General features: G+C 44.5%; 1 protein-coding gene across 9 annotated transcripts in view; it reads right to left on the bottom strand.

Annotated features, from left to right (window-relative positions):
- The window catches only part of EML1 (EMAP like 1), an 883632-nt gene that overhangs the window by 182492 nt on the left and 681951 nt on the right, over nucleotides 1-19189 (bottom strand). For 5 of the 9 annotated variants that reach the window (XM_078660158.1, XM_078660155.1, XM_078660159.1 and 2 more), the window contains 2 exons: nucleotides 7697-7723; nucleotides 2142-2271 (listed from right to left, as the gene is read on the bottom strand). In XM_078660158.1, the coding sequence (XP_078516284.1) occupies nucleotides 2142-2271; nucleotides 7697-7723 (157 nt within the window). The remainder of the gene's footprint in view (nucleotides 1-2141; nucleotides 2272-7696; nucleotides 7724-19189) is intronic. The other 4 variants (XM_078660161.1, XM_078660160.1, XM_078660157.1 and 1 more) reach the window with 1 other exon arrangement.

Below are 19189 nucleotides of genomic sequence, written 5' to 3'. Positions count from 1 at the left end.
TGGTTAGAGTCTACGTAAAGCTAGCCACTATGAAAATCTATCCAGTCACGGCTAACTTTTATTAATATAAACTACAACGTGGACTGTTCAGGGTGGAAGTAATTCGGGGTCTTAAATGTTTCAAGGCCACCAAGTACTAGCATCCCAGTTTTATAAGTGTTCAGACTCAGAGAGGACTGACTGCTGAGGGGCAGGACTAACTATTAAATGGCTCCTAAAATAGTGATGGACAGCTAAAAACATGTCAACGAGATGCACAGGTTTATGGTAACTACAATCCCAATTTTTAATTCTGTACACACGGGAATGGATCCACAAAATTGACTTGGGTGCAATTCCTGAGTGTCAGAACCACAGTGCCATTACAAAAAAAAAAAAAAATACCTCCCAAGGTCTGAACAAGAATTCTACCTTCTAATATCGTCTCTTCTCAAGTTTGGCATTGCCTGCTAAAGCGCACAAGAACCGTTGTGCCTAAACCTGTGGTGGATTCTGCTTTAATGGGGAACACCAATTATGCGGAAAACAATATTTCCGGAGTAACTAGCCCTGCTTTTTCTTGCAATGTGCGCCATCTATTTTTGCCACTTAATGATCCAGCGGTTTTAAGGAGTGGGTCCAACGTTGCCAATCAACCTAAAGACACATGAGGAACCACGGCTCTAGAGGCAGTGAGGTTGTGGAAATACTTCACCCATAAATGAAACGATTACAACCCTTATCAGATTTCCATGCTGCCCCCTGCCATCGGGTCCTCAACAGAATGCAAAGTGAATGACTGTGCATAAGGTCTGGTGCAGGCTTGATCATTTGATGAAAAATTCAAACTGCATCCAGTTTATCCAATCAGTTTGGCATTCACAAACTGTTTCAACAAATCGGGGTGGATAAAATTCACAAAACGTTGCATGGTTTTGGTGCATGTCGAATGAGATAGTTCCACACAGTGTAAAGAGGGGGAAAACACGCTACCCTAATGTGCAAAGGTATGAGGCAAAGTGGGCAGACCAACCCATCCCTTGGAATCCTGTTTTCATGGGGGTAGGAGGCCTTGGTACAATCACTGTGTGCCTTCAGTTATGGCAGAGGACAAATCAAACTCCTCGGCTGTAGAACTCATCCTCACTGAAGAACTTGCTTAAAATCATGTTGTTACTTTCTGGGTTACTTGGCTTGTCTATTGCGTGGCAAGTGGTTACGAAAATGGTTTAACTATAGTTAGCAGCGGTAGTTGGGAGCCACATATCCATCCAGTCTGGTCTGTGGTAGGTGTGTGCAAGGAGTACTAACTAACATGTTCCCTACTACATGTGTATCTGACCTATAATTGATGAATGTAGGTTGCTAACATATGTTTTGAGCGCAATGTTTCATGGAGGTTAGAGACTTAATGATCATAACTTTATGCGGTCGGTATGACTCGCGGGTTGGGGGCGCGCGGGTTGAGTGGGGGGGGAAGGATTACTTAAAAATAAAACTTAGTTAACTTTGCGTTTGCCAGCCCACCCCACCCGTCTGAACAGGAAGCAGCCACAGGCAGCCTCCCTTCCCTAAGCCAATCACAATGCTGCAATGGCAGAGTTGAGATTGGCTGTGACGCCGACCCCACTGGCATCTATGGGGAGGCAATTTTCTCTATGTAGGCGGCATGCAGCCTACATAGAGAAAATGCACCGACCCAAAAAAAAAAAAAATCAGCGCACACAAAGTGGGCAAGCCACTCCTCCCCTGGACTCCAGTAGACCCACCCACCCCAACCAGGCATACCCTTCTGCTTTCTCAGTGCGAGAAGCAGAAACATAAAATGGTATTTAAAATACTATTTTATGTTTCTGCTTCTCGCACTGTGAGACAGCAGTGGGGCGACGCTCCTCCTCCCACACTTTATGATACATCTGTGCAGTGTTTGATGTTTTTTCCGTCTAACATGTTCAATGTTTTCCCTTCATGCGTTTTATTGTCTGCCAAGCACTTGTGTTGAATGTCGGTTGACAGTTTGGTATAGGGTGTCCTACTGGATTGGAGTTCAGTGCCCTATGCCATTTCTTTTCACACAGATGCAATAATGAAGCTATTTAATAAAGCCAGGTTACCGCACTTGGATCACCTCAATGCTACACATTTCACAAGCAAAAGGATACACCCATTCCAGTTTAAGTTTCTTGTTGGGTAGCTCTGCTTTAGCTTCCAAACTGTAAGTTTCGATTTCATCTTTGGGCATGTACATGGTAACAGGACGGCCACGCAGATACATTTTCACATAGCCTTCCTCTACAAAAAACACAAGATATGTTAGTGCAAAATTTCAGCTCCACTCACAAACTAAGAAACTGTTAATTTGTTGCCAGTGCGGACTAAAATGTATATTTTGTCTGCAAACAGGTATATCAGTAATACAGATAGCGGATGACTTGTACTTACTCATAGCAGGGGCAACATGTACATACCCAATCTTCTGTGCTTAGTTAGCCACTGATCCTTACAATATCTAAACTACTTGTGCAAAGGACCTCACTGAAACCATTCAAGTCTCACAGTAGCCAAACATTCACACACAATGAACGAACTCTAGGAAGAAATGATTACAATCAAGCACAAGAATGCAATTTAAATGTACTTTATTGATTAGTTTGGATTTATAATCACAAATATTTAGCATATAGACACATTAATCGTTGTTGAGATATTTATTTGTACAAATTAGTCTCACTAATTGCTGCACACTTTGCATCATACCCAGGACTAAACAGAAAGTGGATAGACAGTAATTAAACATGTGCAAGAATCATGCATGCCAACATGCAAAAGAAAAACATGTACATGCAAAACAACTGGTGCAGAAAACAGTCAAAGAGAGGAAATCCCAGTAGCACAGGAGCGTAAACAGTGGAGATGCAATAGGGTCAAATTCAATGTTCAAGAAACGTATGAGAAATTCATAAAAGTTTTAAGAGCTTGATTCACAAAGATTTGTTTTTAATCAGTAGGCACGATCTACTCCTTGAAATTCAAACATAAGTCACACCTACTGGCAAAGAAACTAGTCCCAAAGAACTTTAATAACAGATCTGAAAGTAATGACTTGGTGACTTTAGGGTAGTTTTATAGCTGGGCGAGTGAGGAAGTGGTAGGAAGGATTGACTCGAATTACTTCTACTGGGTAATGACAAAGCAAATATTTTGTGAACATCTGATGGTGTGTGTCCGAGTTCCACACTTGTTCGGTCCAGCGGATCCACCATAAAATCAAGGATTTCGTTCTTGCTTTCGAGCATATTCATCAATGCTGGTGTTAGTAATAACTGCACACTTACTACAATAAACATTCGAGGGAAGAGGAAATGGAAGGGGTAAAAGAATTTTAAAATAATTACTGACACGCAACAAAGAAACAAAAGTCTTTGGATCTCATAGGACAGTATCTTTATGAACATGTCTTAGATGTAAGAAGAGGCATTCATTGTTTTTATGGATTCAAACATTTCTGTTCAATATTCAAACAAATGCTAAATTAACATATTCAACTGGTGACCAAAGATTTGTCGTAAATAGACATTGGTCACTTCTCAGATGAAAGGACAGCTGAATTTTTTAAAACAATTTTGGCCCTAAAAAGCCACGTATCCACACAGAAATTTAGATCACTTTTCAAAATGGAATTTCAAGAGATCTCAATAGTCGAGCTGAAGGAAGCATTTATTTGGGTGGTACAGATCTTGATAAACTGTAACGGTAAGATCAACAGTGAAATCATCCTGGATTTTAGCTATAAATGTTCAAGTGGAGGCTCAAGAGATCTAGACAATGAAAAGGAAAAATGTGCATAAAAGGTGCCACTTTATTTGAAGGAATTATTGTGTAGATCAGATTACTACAAACATATACAAATTTGGAACAGAAGCAAAGGAAAGTCAACTCTAACTTAACACAGAAAGGAAACTTAAGTCATGTTGGAAAAGATAGTGTCCGTGAGAAAAAATAGCCATGAGTTACAAACTAGTAGTATGAATCATAGTTCCTGGTCACAATCATATAGTCAAGTCAACCTATGCACATTAATCCCTATGTAATATATTTAATTATTTCCTCCAAGAATTAACAAATGGCGAAAATATTTAGAAAAGATAGCTCCATGTTACTTTTTATTAGTTTAGAAAGGTTAGATTTACAGGAATATTGCCCAAGCAAGAAGCATCTAGGAGAGCTATACTATGCACAAACAACCATTTTACTAGGAGTTCCTGGAAGCCTGAAACAGTGCACGCTTTGACAATACAATGTAGAAAGGAAAATGTAATGCATCTTGACAGACAGTAGAACTAGGTTTGCAGAGTAAGCGTTAGTATAGGGTATTAGCAAAGTGTCACTTCAACTGCACTGCACAAAACCATCAGTTCAATCACAACATCAACATGTTGCCATGTAGCTCTCTGAGCAGTTCTCCTGCCAAATTTTCTGTGCCAAGGTGCATCCTAATATTTTCAAACCGTTTTAACTGTAAAAGAAGCACTAAGAAATCCTCCCAGATCTATATTGGCCAAAACGTTAATTTACTTAATGAGGAGAAAGGCGCATCTGCTAGTCCACTTAATGTCATTACATAAGCAGGATACTACCCTATGATAAAAGGAATGTATATGTTGTATAGTTCTTCATATAGAATTTTTAAGCATGTTGAACTTTGGTGGAGGAGGTGGTAACCAGGCATACGGAGATAAACTGAATTCTCTAGGATCATGTATCTTGCTTAAGTAGGAACATTGTGGTTAGAGGTCTGGTCTCTTGATTAAACAGTTGCTAACTAAGGCCGTTACTACTATTAAGTGGGTGATTCAGACTGCGGAGCAAATACGTGCTTGAACCCAGGTCAGGACTACAAACTGAAGATCAGAAAGTAGCATAATATGCAGAACTTGAACACAGAGGAAATAGTGCACAGTGGTATCAGTATTTCCATCTTTGGTATTACTGCAGTGTATTTCTGCAAATACAGGAATCACAGCCTAAACCACTAGACCACGTAATAGCCTTGAGTTACTTTAGAAATTGCTACTTGCACTAGGAGATTACAGCGAATACAAATCAATGGTTTTGAAATTTAAAATGGATGTTTGTCATGATTTTTCTTGACCACATTGTGCTTACGGGTTTTGAATTTCACACACTTTGAATGGGGAGATATATCTGTACAAAAGCTGGCAAGGAAGACCTTCGGACACCTTTTCTAAAATGGTGGCTCTTGCACTTTGCGTTTCATGGTCTCCCATAGCTGTCTCTCCTGACTGGACCATGACCATCTCTAGGAAGTCTACAAGGGCAAAATGTATATCTAGCTTTCCAGGATGCAGAATCAATGTTTCGTTAGCTGACATTGTCACTTATCCACAACACTTTTAGTATTCAGGGTATCTGCACACTGGAATACCAAAAGCAATCAATCACAGCCCATAGAATATCGACCACAGCATCACTGCATGGCCTAAGCAAGCCCAATGGGTACTCAACCAAGACCAAAACAAATTGGTGGCTGGAGAGCCCTCCTTACATTCTTAGACCTTCAGAGAAAATGAAAATCAGAAAATGTGATGAAAACATAACAAAAAAAACTTAATAGCTCAGTGGTTGTAGAACCTATTACTGCCCACATGATTTGAGTCTTGAAATGTACAAAAAGGGCCACCCAGTAATGCCAAAGGAACAGGGTTTCATTAGACTAGGAAATGTCTTCCAAGCAGGTGGGTTCTCGGTTTTTCAAATATGTATACCAAAACAAATAGTGGATACCATTTGATGACGAGAAACACTGCTGATCATACACAGCAGGCACTCCAGGTAACCAATTTATTCTAGGTCAAACGCATACAGTGTAAAGGAGAAATAAATTATGAAAGTGCAAACCTAGCCAAAAAGCAGTGGAGCATGGTACATGGTCAAAGGCATGCTTGAAGTCAACAAGAAATGAGAGGAGGCTCAGCTGTTGATGGCGAATGCATTAGAATGTAGTGTTCCTTAAGAGGAGAGCCTTCAAGGAAATCCAATAAATCTCAAACGATACGAAAATTAGCAATGTCTTTAATATGTTACATACTCGGTTATAATGGTCTAGTGTGCTATCCTACAGAGAAGGCACCCAGGGTCAGCTAGATCCCAGCATCTTAAGGTACCACAGGCATTTGTTGACATTGCTGCAGCTTACTTCATTCCGGACGAGGATCTGCTTTTTGCCCTGTGAGGTCTCATCAAGTCAGATTAATGGCATGAGAGTAGCTTTACCCCACTTAGCTCTCAAACAAAGATCCACAACAAACTATTGTTTTTGTGATTCATGTGTGGATGAGCAGACCTTTCCAAAACTCATTCATTTCAGTTACTGACATTTATGGACGTATGCACCAGATAACCTGTAATACATTGGTCAATCAGCTGTGTTCATGCTTTTTAAAATTGCTTCTCTGTTTCATAATCACCATCAGTTTCAAATTGTATTTTCACCCTTTAACTGTCTCATTCTTTCTGTGGAGAAAATCCAACTTGTGCCAAAAGCGCTACACTATATGATATACATGACCTCTAAACTTTGTGTGATCAATCTTAATATGCACTCTTCTACTTATCAGTATCTTGGAGATAACTGCACACCAAACAAAGGCAAAAGAATTTAGTGGTGTGTTGAGGGTTTTTCTGTACTTCCGATGAAGGGACCTGGTAAAAAAGTGTACTGGACGTTTTTCAGACTTGGAGCCAGATTGTTCCTCATAATGCAATGCCTTTTAGTAAAAAAGGGGAGGTTTAATATAAGCCATATAGATTTCAAGGTTGGAGTCTATGTTCCATTGCTTCATTTTATTCGCTCATGTATGGCTCACACAGCTATTTGGGATCTGCACTAGTAAAAATTATGAAGCTAGACATTCTGTTAAAGGTAAATATTGAAGCCTAAACCACACGGTGCGGTCTAGGCGGCCACAATACTGGCACCGCTTTAGAGTTCATAGATTTAGACTGAAAGATTCAAGATCATCTAGGAAAATGACAGCAATACCAGAGGTTATGAACAACAAACAGCAAAAGAGAAAGAAAATGGAAAAAGAAAGGCAAAAAATGAGAAGAGCAGAAAGAGAAAGGTGGTGAGGGGAGCAAGTGTAGAGAGGAGAGAAAGAAGACCAACAAGAGAAGAGGAAGAACAGAATCGGAAGATCAAAAGATAAGAGAAAGAGAAAGAAAGCGTGTACGAGGTGAGAATAAGCATCAAAGAGAGCAAAGCTACACCAGTCTGACACCCACTTCTAGCTTTAGAGTAAGACTCCTGCAAATATGTCAGCGGGTTTAAGCGGCTCAGTAAACTTTATTTTCCTAAAATGCATTAACCAAAATTCCATACTTAAACTACATTCACTGTCTTAGCTTCTGTGTTACTGCAAGCAATGTGAAAAGGTCTGTGGACAATTTGGGACATTGAGTGCGTAAAATTATTAGTAATTTAAGTCTTCCTCCATGATTTTACTGGTCGTTTAATTGAAGTAACATTGAAGAAAAAAAGTAGCATTGAGGCCAAATGTTCTGTAAAGAATAACCAAATGTGTCCTCCAATGTGATATTACAGAAAATGAGTAAACGGACTGTGAAAGGGATAGGTTTGTCACCTTGGCAACAGATTCTGCTCAGACAACAACAAGGTTTCACAAAGAAATCCTACCTTTGCAGTGTGTCACACGGCGCTTTCCTTTTGATTAGAGACAGAGACAGAAGTGCTAGATAAAGATGGGTGTGTGAATATTGTCACCATCATCTAATATCTACTCTATTGGAAACATTCACACTTACTGCAGGAATAACTCAACCAACATAATGGCCTATAACTTGCATGGTGAAGACATCAGACTTAACACACATTTAGATTCTCTAATTTTCAGTACTCAAAACGCAGTTACCCGAGAAAACAAAACATCACAAGTAATGTATTCTTGCATTTCAAAAACGTAGCCTAAGCATATTGTTTTTATATCTTGAGCCTTAAAAATTTAATGCATTTCTCAATTAATGAAGCAATAAAAAGCATATTTAGATTATCTTAGCTAATAACAAAAAAAAGTATAAGATTGACAAATGTAAACAAAACACTTTGAAAACATATGGATATTCATCAAAACCCGGAATTGCATTTCATTAATTGACCAGTAATGTGGGTTTAATTAATTTTAATCGCATTAACAACTAAAATTGCAAAGAATGTTGATTTTATCAAGGTATAAAAGTTCCTGTGGTGCCTATTTCTATATTTACTAGAAACAATACCTTTAAAAATGTTCATGCTTTGCAAATCACATATAATCAAAAGTATACATCTTCATAATTGGATTCCCTCAATGTACCTAATGTAGTATTCACTTCATACTGGGCATAACAAAAAAATGGCTTGCAACAACAACTTGTTTTTTATAGAATGATAAATGCTTTATACCAGTGTTGCGGTCCCTAAACCCTGTAAATAAAAAGATGAGACTGTTACCCAATTAAATGGAACTCAATTTACTTACCTCAGTAGAATGGAATTCTTTTTCCAGCAGCAAGCACTTAGATTACTGAGCCTTCCTGCCATTTTACAAAGGTTATATCAAATTATACATAGCGTATTCAGACTGGATGTCCACAGATGGTCCTATCCTGCACTAAAAGTGAATGTAAGATGCTACTAGACAATTCAAGTAGATAAATAAGTTCTCCAAGTCTATTGAGTCTTCATGACTCGATCAGCACAAGAAATCTCAACCATGGGGAGGGTAAAGATGAGGGGACTGGAGAGTAAAAGGCAGGCGCGTTTTTGAGCCATTTTGAATAGATGGTCAAGTTGTGAAAAATAATTAAAATGCAAGATTGTGAGGATGGTTTATCAGCAGTCGAGGGAAATAGTAGATGATTTTATAGGCTTGAGACCTCCTGCTTGATATCTATATGGGGAACACAGAGCCGGATTTTGAAGGGTAAGTAAATCCCAAGGCTGACAGCAAACGGGGATGGGAGAACTGGTCGGATGGGAAGGAGATACAAGATGAATAGCTTTATCTCCAGTGGATAAGAAAAAGTAGGTAAGCACCATTTTGCCATCTACTATCATTTGATAACGAAGAAGCCATTCACACAGTTTTGAAGTGAATCTGTGTGAGATGGGAAAAAGTAAACTAGCTAATAGGGCTGCACAGGACATAGGAGTTTGGTAAAGGTGAACTGATTATCCTTTTTCTGAATGCCAATTGAAAGTCCATTCCAGAGATCAGGTGCAGAGACAATAAGGATCCTCCACAAACAGCAATATGCAACTATTTGATGTAACTGATACAATTTTAAAGTGCAGGAATGTGTACTTTGCTTTAATTTACCAGTGTTCGTGGTGATCCAAGTGATATTGCAGCTAGAATAGTAAAATAACCCTTAAGGGAAGTCAACGCCAGGCCCTATACTGACGTGTGCACCTAGGGCTATTTGTGTGCACAAGTATGATGTCAAGACTGTTGCTAATGCTCACTATGATGTTTTGTCAGGCTCTATCAAACATCATGCTCAGTCAAAGGGAATGACTATCAGCTGGTGAAGGTCTATGTATGTGGAGGGCAAGGAGAAGGTGTAGCCTTGATGGTATCTTGCTTGTCCTTTGCTATCAACCACTCTAGGTAGGCTACTGTGTGTTACAAACCTGCATGTTGTGGGCTAGCTGCCAGGACTCATGAGCAGAAAGCTGTAGGCAGGGCAGCACCATGACGATGCCACTCTGTGTCCCCCACTTGGGTGCTGCTAAGAAACAAAGCCATAAGAATGCCATAATAATGGAGCTTGAAGAGCCATTAAGGTATCATTGGCCCATTATTAGAAAATAATGAGCGACAGAGGCAAGGAAATATGGGGTCCCAACAATTTATTTGTATTTGTGTGTGTACCCGTGGATGGGTCTGTACATGATGGGTGAGGCGGTAAGGCAATCCCAATGTTGAAATACTGAAAGTCTATTTGCAAAGAAAAGGCTATAATTGTCTGGATGTACATCAATTTGATGAGACTTGTGTGAGGATGGATAACTTGTAGGCAAGTAAGGTTAAGGCATTGTATTTTCGCCATTTGCATGTGTGCCAGTAGAACTTTTTGGCTAGTGTGTGTATGTTAGACCTGTCAGCCCTAGGGTGGTCTACCCAGTTTTTGGGCCCTTTTGCATTGTTTTTTCCAACATCTTTTTTGTTGGACCTATGTCTTTGGGCGCCTAACCACTGCCAAACAGTGCTGAGGTGCAGGTGCTCTCTCCCAACAACATGGTTGCCACAGGCCCCTGCTACTGCGAGTGGCCTTTTTAGACACACACTATTAGTCAGGAGCAGGCTGGAACATTAGGATACAGTAACACTGCCATCTCGCCTTTTCTGCCCATAGCCTAGAATGTGGAAGCTCCTGGAACCTTCCGGAATAGGGAGGGGTTACACTTCACAGCCTTTAGAGTGTGGTCACCTGACCTAGGGGTATAAGGGGAAATGAGTGAAACCAGCCTGTCAGTTGGGGCATCACTGGACCTGGGGGCACCTCTGCAGGAGTTTAGGCAGTTGGGCCTAGGAGAGGAACCTACACCACTGGAACCGACTGGGCCTAGGCACTGCTTTCTAAGTTAGGTGAGGGACTCTGCCAACCCACTGATCTGGCCCAACGTTGGGGAACCCAGGGAACTACCTCCAGTGAGCCAAGGGAAACCATCCTACCTCTGAGCCACCAACTCAACCCCCCTTATTCCCCCTCCCAAGAAACTACACCAGAAGGGCGCTGAACCACCATGCACCGCAAGGGAACACTTACCTGCTGTGAGGACTGCTGGAGGAATCAACCAGGTAACAGCGCTGCACCACCAAAGCACTTCCCTGACAGAACTGTGCCCTGAACTGCCAAGAACTGTGCCTGCATGAAACTGCCTTGGTGCCCGAGAACTGCGGTCTCCAAAGCGCTGTGCTTGCTAAGCACTGTATCTCTAAAGCGCTCACCTGCTGTGCCCCTCCAAGCGCTGTTGCCGTGAAAACGTTGTTGCCCCCCCAAGCGCTGTCCGGCCCCAGACACTGCTGTGTCCTTCCAAATGCTGTGCTGCAACCAGCGCTATTGACCATCGCCGCAGACTGCCTTTGCGTCCCTAGCGCTGTGCCGGCTGTCACCACCGCGGCCTTGGGAGCGCTGTTGGGCGAAGGTGTTGGCCGCCCGACCTGCTCCGCGCCATCTGTCTTCGCGGCGCGGCCCCCTGAGCCTGGGGAGGGCCGCTGCGGGATTGCCGGGAGCCGCGCTATGCCGGTGAGGCCAGAAAGGGTAGTATTACGTGGCTGGTGCGCCGGCCACGTCATCGGCCTTGCCCCCGCCTGACCCGCCCGGATTGGCCCTGGACGCCACGCCCTCTGGAAGGCGCGCCCTTACTGGCTGTTGGCACCGCGCCCTCATTGGCTCCCAGGCCAACGAGAGACCCGGAAGGGCCGGAGCCGTCCTGACCAGCTGCAGGGAGGCCCAGGGAGGAGCGCCGGAGTAGCGCAGGCTGCCCAGTGAACATCCCGGGAAAGAGGAGGTGCGGGAGGTGCTAGCCCATTCCGCGTGGCAGCCCCTGACCGGCCCACACGACGACAGGCCCGAACTAAAGGTATTAACCCCCCCAGGGAGGGCGACAATACACAGGGATAGCGGGCTGCCGAGGAGCTCCAGAACCCCCGAGAGGCAGCCACGTGACCACCTCTCCCCCGCCGGAGACTGCAGCTGGGCCCTGTTGACCCCGATTAACCCCATGGTGGCCCTAGGTAATACGGCAAGGGCCTGGTAGGCCCCAAGGCCTAGAAGAGGGTTAAAGGAGTCTAAGGGCCTCTCCTGAACTGGGCGATAGCATGAATTACTGACTGTTGTTGTGACTGCTATTCCAGTATCCTGATGTAGGAAAAGTTGATGAAGCCATTCTCATGCTATGCATGATTTCGTTGTGACATTCATGCTCAGTTGAGTATTTCAAAAAACCCATATGCACAAGAAATGTTTTCATTGAAGCTGGTCCCATGAAATCTTGTTTCTATTGAACCTGCTTAGGACAAATGTTGTTGCCTATACAATGAAATGTTGCCCGATTTTTAAAGGAGTTGTTGCCTAGCTTGCCCATGCATATAGTGAGGTACTGACAGAGTTACTTGCCTGATGAATTGATGCTTAGTCTATAACAATGAGTTATTTACCTGCAATGGGACAAGCCTAGATTAAAATAAGATTCTTTCAACAACCAGCTGGTGTGGTGTCCTGTTATTGCGTGTGTTTCCCGGTCTCAGTGTGAGTGTGTGCTGCACTTCTGCTTTAGACCTAGCCTTTGGGTGCCTTCCCGCTCGCGCCAAGCTACCTCAGTGGAATTGGTGACCCCAGTTCTTACAGTGTACGTTCACACACACACACACACACACACACACACACTGTGTTGAGTTGCCGGCTGATATCCTTGCCTCCAATGTTGAAGAGGAGGTGTGAGCAGGGATCTGTGGGCCCCCCCAGATGGATGGAGTTCATGACGGCTATGGCTATCTGTGCTGTGAGTGGCTGATCACGGGAGGCTTTCGTTGAAGCGAGGAGGATGTGGGGGTCAGTGGGTTGGGGCCTGAAGTTCTTGTAAATATCTTTGTGAAAATAGTCAGCTGTAGCACAGCAGAGTTCCTTTGAGGGAGGAATTGTGTTCTTGGTGGCTGTGGGGCACGAGAACTCTGACAATGCTGAAGAGTTCCTTGGTGGGGTTGGTGCTTACTTCAAGGCGGTTTGCTAGGGATTCTTTTTTCAAATCCTTGAGTTGTTTGTGTTATTTGTTGAAGGTTGAAATGAAGGTGGCTCGGTTTGAGGTGTCATGCTGGTGCGCCATCTTCTCTTCAGTGGTTTGCAGCCACATTTCATAGCCCGGAGTTCTGGTGTGTACCAGCTGGCTCGTTTGGTGGATCTACGGTTCTTGGCTTGTTTGATGGGGTGACTGTCAACGGCGTTGGTGATCCAGGTCATGAGGTTCTGGACTGCTGGTTCCTGGTTGGTTTTGGTGTTTGGCGGGGTGGTGTGGAGGGCATCCATCGGGTCTGTGTCACTTTGTTCCAGCTTAGGAAGGGGGCGTTGGGGGGGGAGCAGATGGTGGTGCATGGTGATCCTGCGATGATGAAGCGGATGGAGTGGTAGGTCCACGTGAGTTCTTTCCCGACTTGAGCGGTTGGAGAAAAAGCTGATCCGTACTCGGTGGCACGGCCATCTCCTAACTAGGTACCTTAAGGAAAACGTCATCCCGATTGGACTGCAAATAAAGATTGAGCCAGCCATCTTTGTTGAGGTACCCAAATTCAGGGAGGGATTCAGCCACGTCGCCAACAACTGCAGCCGTCACTGGATGGTCCTCGGCGTTGAAACTGCCGCTGACCAAATTAAACTAATCACTGCTGAAATCAACACCTTAAAAGCAGAAATTACGGCTGATGCGAACTTTGAAAGCGCCAAGGAAACCATCACCAACCTACATACCTCACTCCAGGACTTCGACCTAACAACTCAAAATCGAAAACTAGAGAAACTGGTACGTGACATCAGACTGTACGATAAGAAGAAAACTTATCCGTACCTTCAAGAGGACTATTACAAGCAAGATCATCAAGGCAGATTCCTCAACAGAGGCCGAGGAACGTCTAGAGGCAGACGTAATTATTATACCTTTTCCGACTCTTCCTACAGCTCGGAGGGTGAGCCAGACCAACCTGGTCCCAGTCATCAACAGAACTATCCGGATCCTGGTTACCACCAGCAATATCAGTACAACCCTTTTTTAGGGCAACGCCAGGGCGCATGGCGCCCACCACGAGGCAGAGGAAATTTTTGGCCACGCGGCCAACAACGTGGATCTCAGCAGAACACCAACACTTGGAATGGGGGTCGTGGCCAACAACAAAAACAAGTACATTTTCAGTCGGAGCCACAACATGGGGAACGTGTTACCCGCAACAAAACTTACAGATGGTAGTAGGCACCAAAACCTCAGAGGCAGCAATCCATCCTCGTTTAAGACTTCTTGGAGGAGCTCCCCCTGGCACAGACAGCCCGGTTGTGAATATATCGAAACAAACTCTAAATGATGATGAATTCAAAATATTGGAGAAGGGATTATCATTTGTCCCCACCAGTCATCCTGATTCTTTTGTTATTCGCACCAAATTGTTCAAATTTTTCCGTAAAATAAGGCTGAAGTATTTCTTCCGTAACACAGCACCAAGTGCACAATCATCTGTAACCGGTCTGAGACCTCCATCGACCTTTGTCCCATTTAGTAGTGCCATGTCACACAAGATTCTGGCCTACGAATCGGTTGTATTGCGGGATGTACTGCAACTTCTAGGAACGAAGGGCTACACCAGATTCAACACCAGCAAAAAAGAGAAATTGGCCTTACAATCCTTGTCTCAGAATACCAAACTTGTCATCAAACCGGCCGACAAGGGCGGTGCCATTGTGGTACAGGAGGCCAGCTCGTATGAATCAGAAATTCTCCGCCAATTAAATGACGGCACTAGCTACCATCAACTAAGATCAGATCCCTCGCAAGCAATTGCACGTGAAATTCTAGAAATAACACAAGCTGGATTAGATCAAGGGTTCCTATCTGAATTGGAGTTCAATTTTCTGAACAAACCACATCCACGGCTGGCTACTATCTATACTATACCTAAGATACATAAATCAATGGTCGACCCCCCCGGCCGACCCATAGTATCCGGGTGCGGCTCTATTCTAGAGCCCCTGGGGAAATACATTGATTTTTTTCTAAAGCCAATTGCAGAGGCCACTCCGGCTTATTTGCGTGACACCATGCACACCATAAACATCGTGGAACAACTACCCTTTGATGCCAACCATCAACTTCTAGCCACGTGTGACGTCGTGTCACTGTACACGTGCATTCCGCAACAGGAAGCCTTAATGGTTATAACGCGCTGCCTGCACCAACGACCAGCCCCGGTTCAAGTACCAACAGAATTCATAGTGGCTTTGCTCCGCGTAGCAATGACCAAGAACTTCTTTGTCTTCAAGGATAAATTCTATATGCAAACATCGGGAGTTGCCATGGGAGCGCTCTTCGCCCCGGATGTAGCCATTTTATACATGGCGGCCTTCGAACAAGATACTGTACTCAATTCGATCAATCCATTCAGAGACCATCTCGGTCTCTGGATGAGATACATAGACGACATCTTATTGATATGGCAAGGTGATTTGGAACAATTGATGTTGTTTTTTGGCTGGTTGAACGCCCAATCCCAGTCTCTAAAATTCACGATCCAATCTGACAACCATCAAATCGACTTCTTGGACCTTACAATCTACGAGAACGCAGGTCATCTGTTGACCAAACTATACAGAAAACCGGCTGAAAGGAATTCACTTCTGCACTACGGCAGTCACCACCCTCGAGCACTGCGGGACAATTTGCCTTTCGGGCAATTTCTACGCATACGCCGAAATTGCTCCATCAAAGATCATTATTTCACTGAGTCTGAAGAACTTAAACAGAGACTTCTCAGTAGAGGCTACCCCAAACAACTGGTCAAGCGAGCAAGGAAGAGAGCCTGGTTCTACCCACGTGAGGAGTTGCTCATTCCTAAGACTGACAAAGATCAAACGGAACAGAGAATCGTATGCGTGACAACTTTTAACACAAAAAGTAACAAAATAAAACGGATCATTAACAACCACTGGGAACTGATATCGGATGATATCCAACAAAAAGACCCGCCATTACATGCGTTCAAGAAAGCAAGGAGTGTCAAAGACCATGTGGTCCGCTCTCTCCTCAGGACACCGGAGGCCCCTACCATCAATACTATGTGGAACTTACCTCCAATTTTGGGACACTTTCGATGTGGCTGCTGCAAAGCCTGTGACAGTACGATACAGACTAAAGAGTTTACCTATCGGCATCACAAAATTTTGCTTAAGAGTCACACCAACTGTAACACGGTCAATGTCATTTACGCCATCCTTTGTCCGTGAAATTTGATATACGTTGGACAGACCCAGCAAAAGGCCAAAACCAGGATACTTCAACATATGAGCTGAATCCGTTGCCAAGTCCAAGCCGCACCCATGGTTGACCATTTCTCCACCGCAGGTCACGCACCAGAAAGTTTGAAGTGGGTAATCATTGAAAAAGCTTCCCTGGGACCTCGGGGGGGTAGCATCTCCAGCATCCTCAACACCCGGGAACTCAAATGGATGTTCACCTTTGACTCAATTGAATCAGGGCTTAACGAACAGGACAGTTCTTTTTCGCAATTAGCCACTTTGACTTGAATAGTGTCCCATTCCGATTCCGCAGTGGCCTTTACCCGCATGTGCGAGGTACGCCATCACTGTTTAGTCTTGAACAATGTCCTACTGCAATTGTAAAGGGCCTTTACCCGCTTGTGTGAGGTACGCCTTTTTGTGTATTGGTCGTCACGCGACTATAATAGTGGCTTTAACATCTTGAGTGTTTAGCATAATGTTCCATCAAATATATGTGTCCAACTAGCAATTCGGCCCATCTACGGGCCCCATACCCTCTTCCCAGAGGGATGTTATGACCAAGGCTATATATATGTATTATTACACTGTTGTCAGAATTGTTCCTGTTTCACTCTTCAACATTACCAATACTGTTATAACTGTCCCGTCCTCAACAATCATTGCTGATTATTCCCTTTGTTAATTTGCAATTGCGAACGCTGTCTTTTTCCATTCATTGTGACTACCTTTAACCATTTCAGTCTCTGTCCTGCGTTAGCAGCGGTACCCTTAACTTAGTATTTTTACTATATCTATGGTTTACACGTTGCTAAGCTACCCCAGGCTATTCGTCATCCCCGTCCAATACAGTTGGACCGGTTTCGAGGTAACACCTCTCTTCAGCCCGGCTAGCTTGACTCCAAGTGGTTTGGAGTGCCTGGGACCCACGTCTGGGCATCCCCAGCGCACTTAGGGCGGCAATTTTTGCATAAAGCCATTATCTGACCCAGGGTGGTGTGGAGTGCAAAAAAACGATGGATTTGGGCCCAGATCTTTTGACTGGGGGAGTGTGTGACATTGATCCACATTCAGTCCATCACTTGTTGTTTTTGCAATTGCCGCCCTAAGTGCGCTGGGGATGCCCAGACGTGGGTCCCAGGCACTCCACACCACTTGGAGTCAAGCTAGCCGGGCTGAAGAGAGGTGTTACCTCGAAACCGGTCCGGTCCTCGGATGCTTGATTCCGTTCTGGGAAGGACATGGCTTTTGTAGTTCGGACTGGACTGTTCCCATGGGGCAACAGGGTCAGAGCTGATTTGCATATCGCCATTGTCTAACCCAGGGTGGTGTGGAGTGCAAAAAAACGATGGATTTGGGCCCAGATCTTTTGACTGGGGGAGTGTGTGACATTGATCCACATTCAGTCCATCACTTGTTGTTTTTGCAATTGCCGCCCTAAGTGCGCTGGGGATGCCCAGACGTGGGTCCCAGGCACTCCACACCACTTGGAGTCAAGCTAGCCGGGCTGAAGAGAGGTGTTACCTCGAAACCGGTCCGGTCCTCGGATGCTTGATTCCGTTCTGGGAAGGACATGGCTTTTGTAGTTCGGACTGGACTGTTCCCATGGGGCAACAGGGTCAGAGCTGATTTGCATATCGCCATTGTCTAACCCAGGGTGGTGTGGAGTGCAAAAAAACGATGGATTTGGGCCCAGATCTTTTGACTGGGGGAGTGTGTGACATTGATCCACATTCAGTCCATCACTTGTTGTTTTTGCAATTGCCGCCCTAAGTGCGCTGGGGATGCCCAGACGTGGGTCCCAGGCACTCCACACCACTTGGAGTCAAGCTAGCCGGGCTGAAGAGAGGTGTTACCTCGAAACCGGTCCGGTCCTCGGATGCTTGATTCCGTTCTGGGAAGGACATGGCTTTTGTAGTTCGGACTGGACTGTTCCCATGGGGCAACAGGGTCAGAGCTGATTTGCATATCGCCATTGTCTAACCCAGGGTGGTGTGGAGTGCAAAAAAACGATGGATTTGGGCCCAGATCTTTTGACTGGGGGAGTGTGTGACATTGATCCACATTCAGTCCATCACTTGTTGTTTTTGCAATTGCCGCCCTAAGTGCGCTGGGGATGCCCAGACGTGGGTCCCAGGCACTCCACACCACTTGGAGTCAAGCTAGCCGGGCTGAAGAGAGGTGTTACCTCGAAACCGGTCCGGTCCTCGGATGCTTGATTCCGTTCTGGGAAGGACATGGCTTTTGTAGTTCGGACTGGACTGTTCCCATGGGGCAACAGGGTCAGAGCTGATTTGCATATCGCCATTGTCTAACCCAGGGTGGTGTGGAGTGCAAAAAAACGATGGATTTGGGCCCAGATCTTTTGACTGGGGGAGTGTGTGACATTGATCCACATTCAGTCCATCACTTGTTGTTTTTGCAATTGCCGCCCTAAGTGCGCTGGGGATGCCCAGACGTGGGTCCCAGGCACTCCACACCACTTGGAGTCAAGCTAGCCGGGCTGAAGAGAGGTGTTACCTCGAAACCGGTCCGGTCCTCGGATGCTTGATTCCGTTCTGGGAAGGACATGGCTTTTGTAGTTCGGACTGGACTGTTCCCATGGGGCAACAGGGTCAGAGCTGATTTGCATATCGCCATTGTCTAACCCAGGGTGGTGTGGAGTGCAAAAAAACGATGGATTTGGGCCCAGATCTTTTGACTGGGGGAGTGTGTGACATTGATCCACATTCAGTCCATCACTTGTTGTTTTTGCTCATTACTGAGCAGTCACCATTTCCTGAAACCGTCCACCATGTTGGATCTGGCTTATCTCCACGCGCTAATGATTAGACAGTATTCAATAAATCTGACACTAATCTAATTTACTGCACTCTCAATGTTGACACTGTCCCAATAATATGTATGGGATCCTAACTAGTGCCTTGAATTCAACCCATTATGGGGTGATGTGCCTTACTGTTTATGTTAAATTATATACAGGGACTTGTTTCCCGTATTTACGAAATATTTTTATATATTAAATAGGGTGTGTGGCCCCTCCAGTCCTGATGAAGACCCTACAGCAAGATAACCACTGATATCTGCACCTCTAAGGGTCGAAACGTCGACATACGTCTATTTTCTATCGTCA

The sequence above is a fragment of the Lissotriton helveticus genome, chromosome 9 (genome assembly GCF_964261635.1).
Source record: "Lissotriton helveticus chromosome 9, aLisHel1.1, whole genome shotgun sequence".
NCBI classification, from domain to species: Eukaryota; Metazoa; Chordata; class Amphibia; order Caudata; family Salamandridae; genus Lissotriton; species Lissotriton helveticus.
This window is presented reverse-complemented; position numbering and strand designations above follow the sequence as displayed.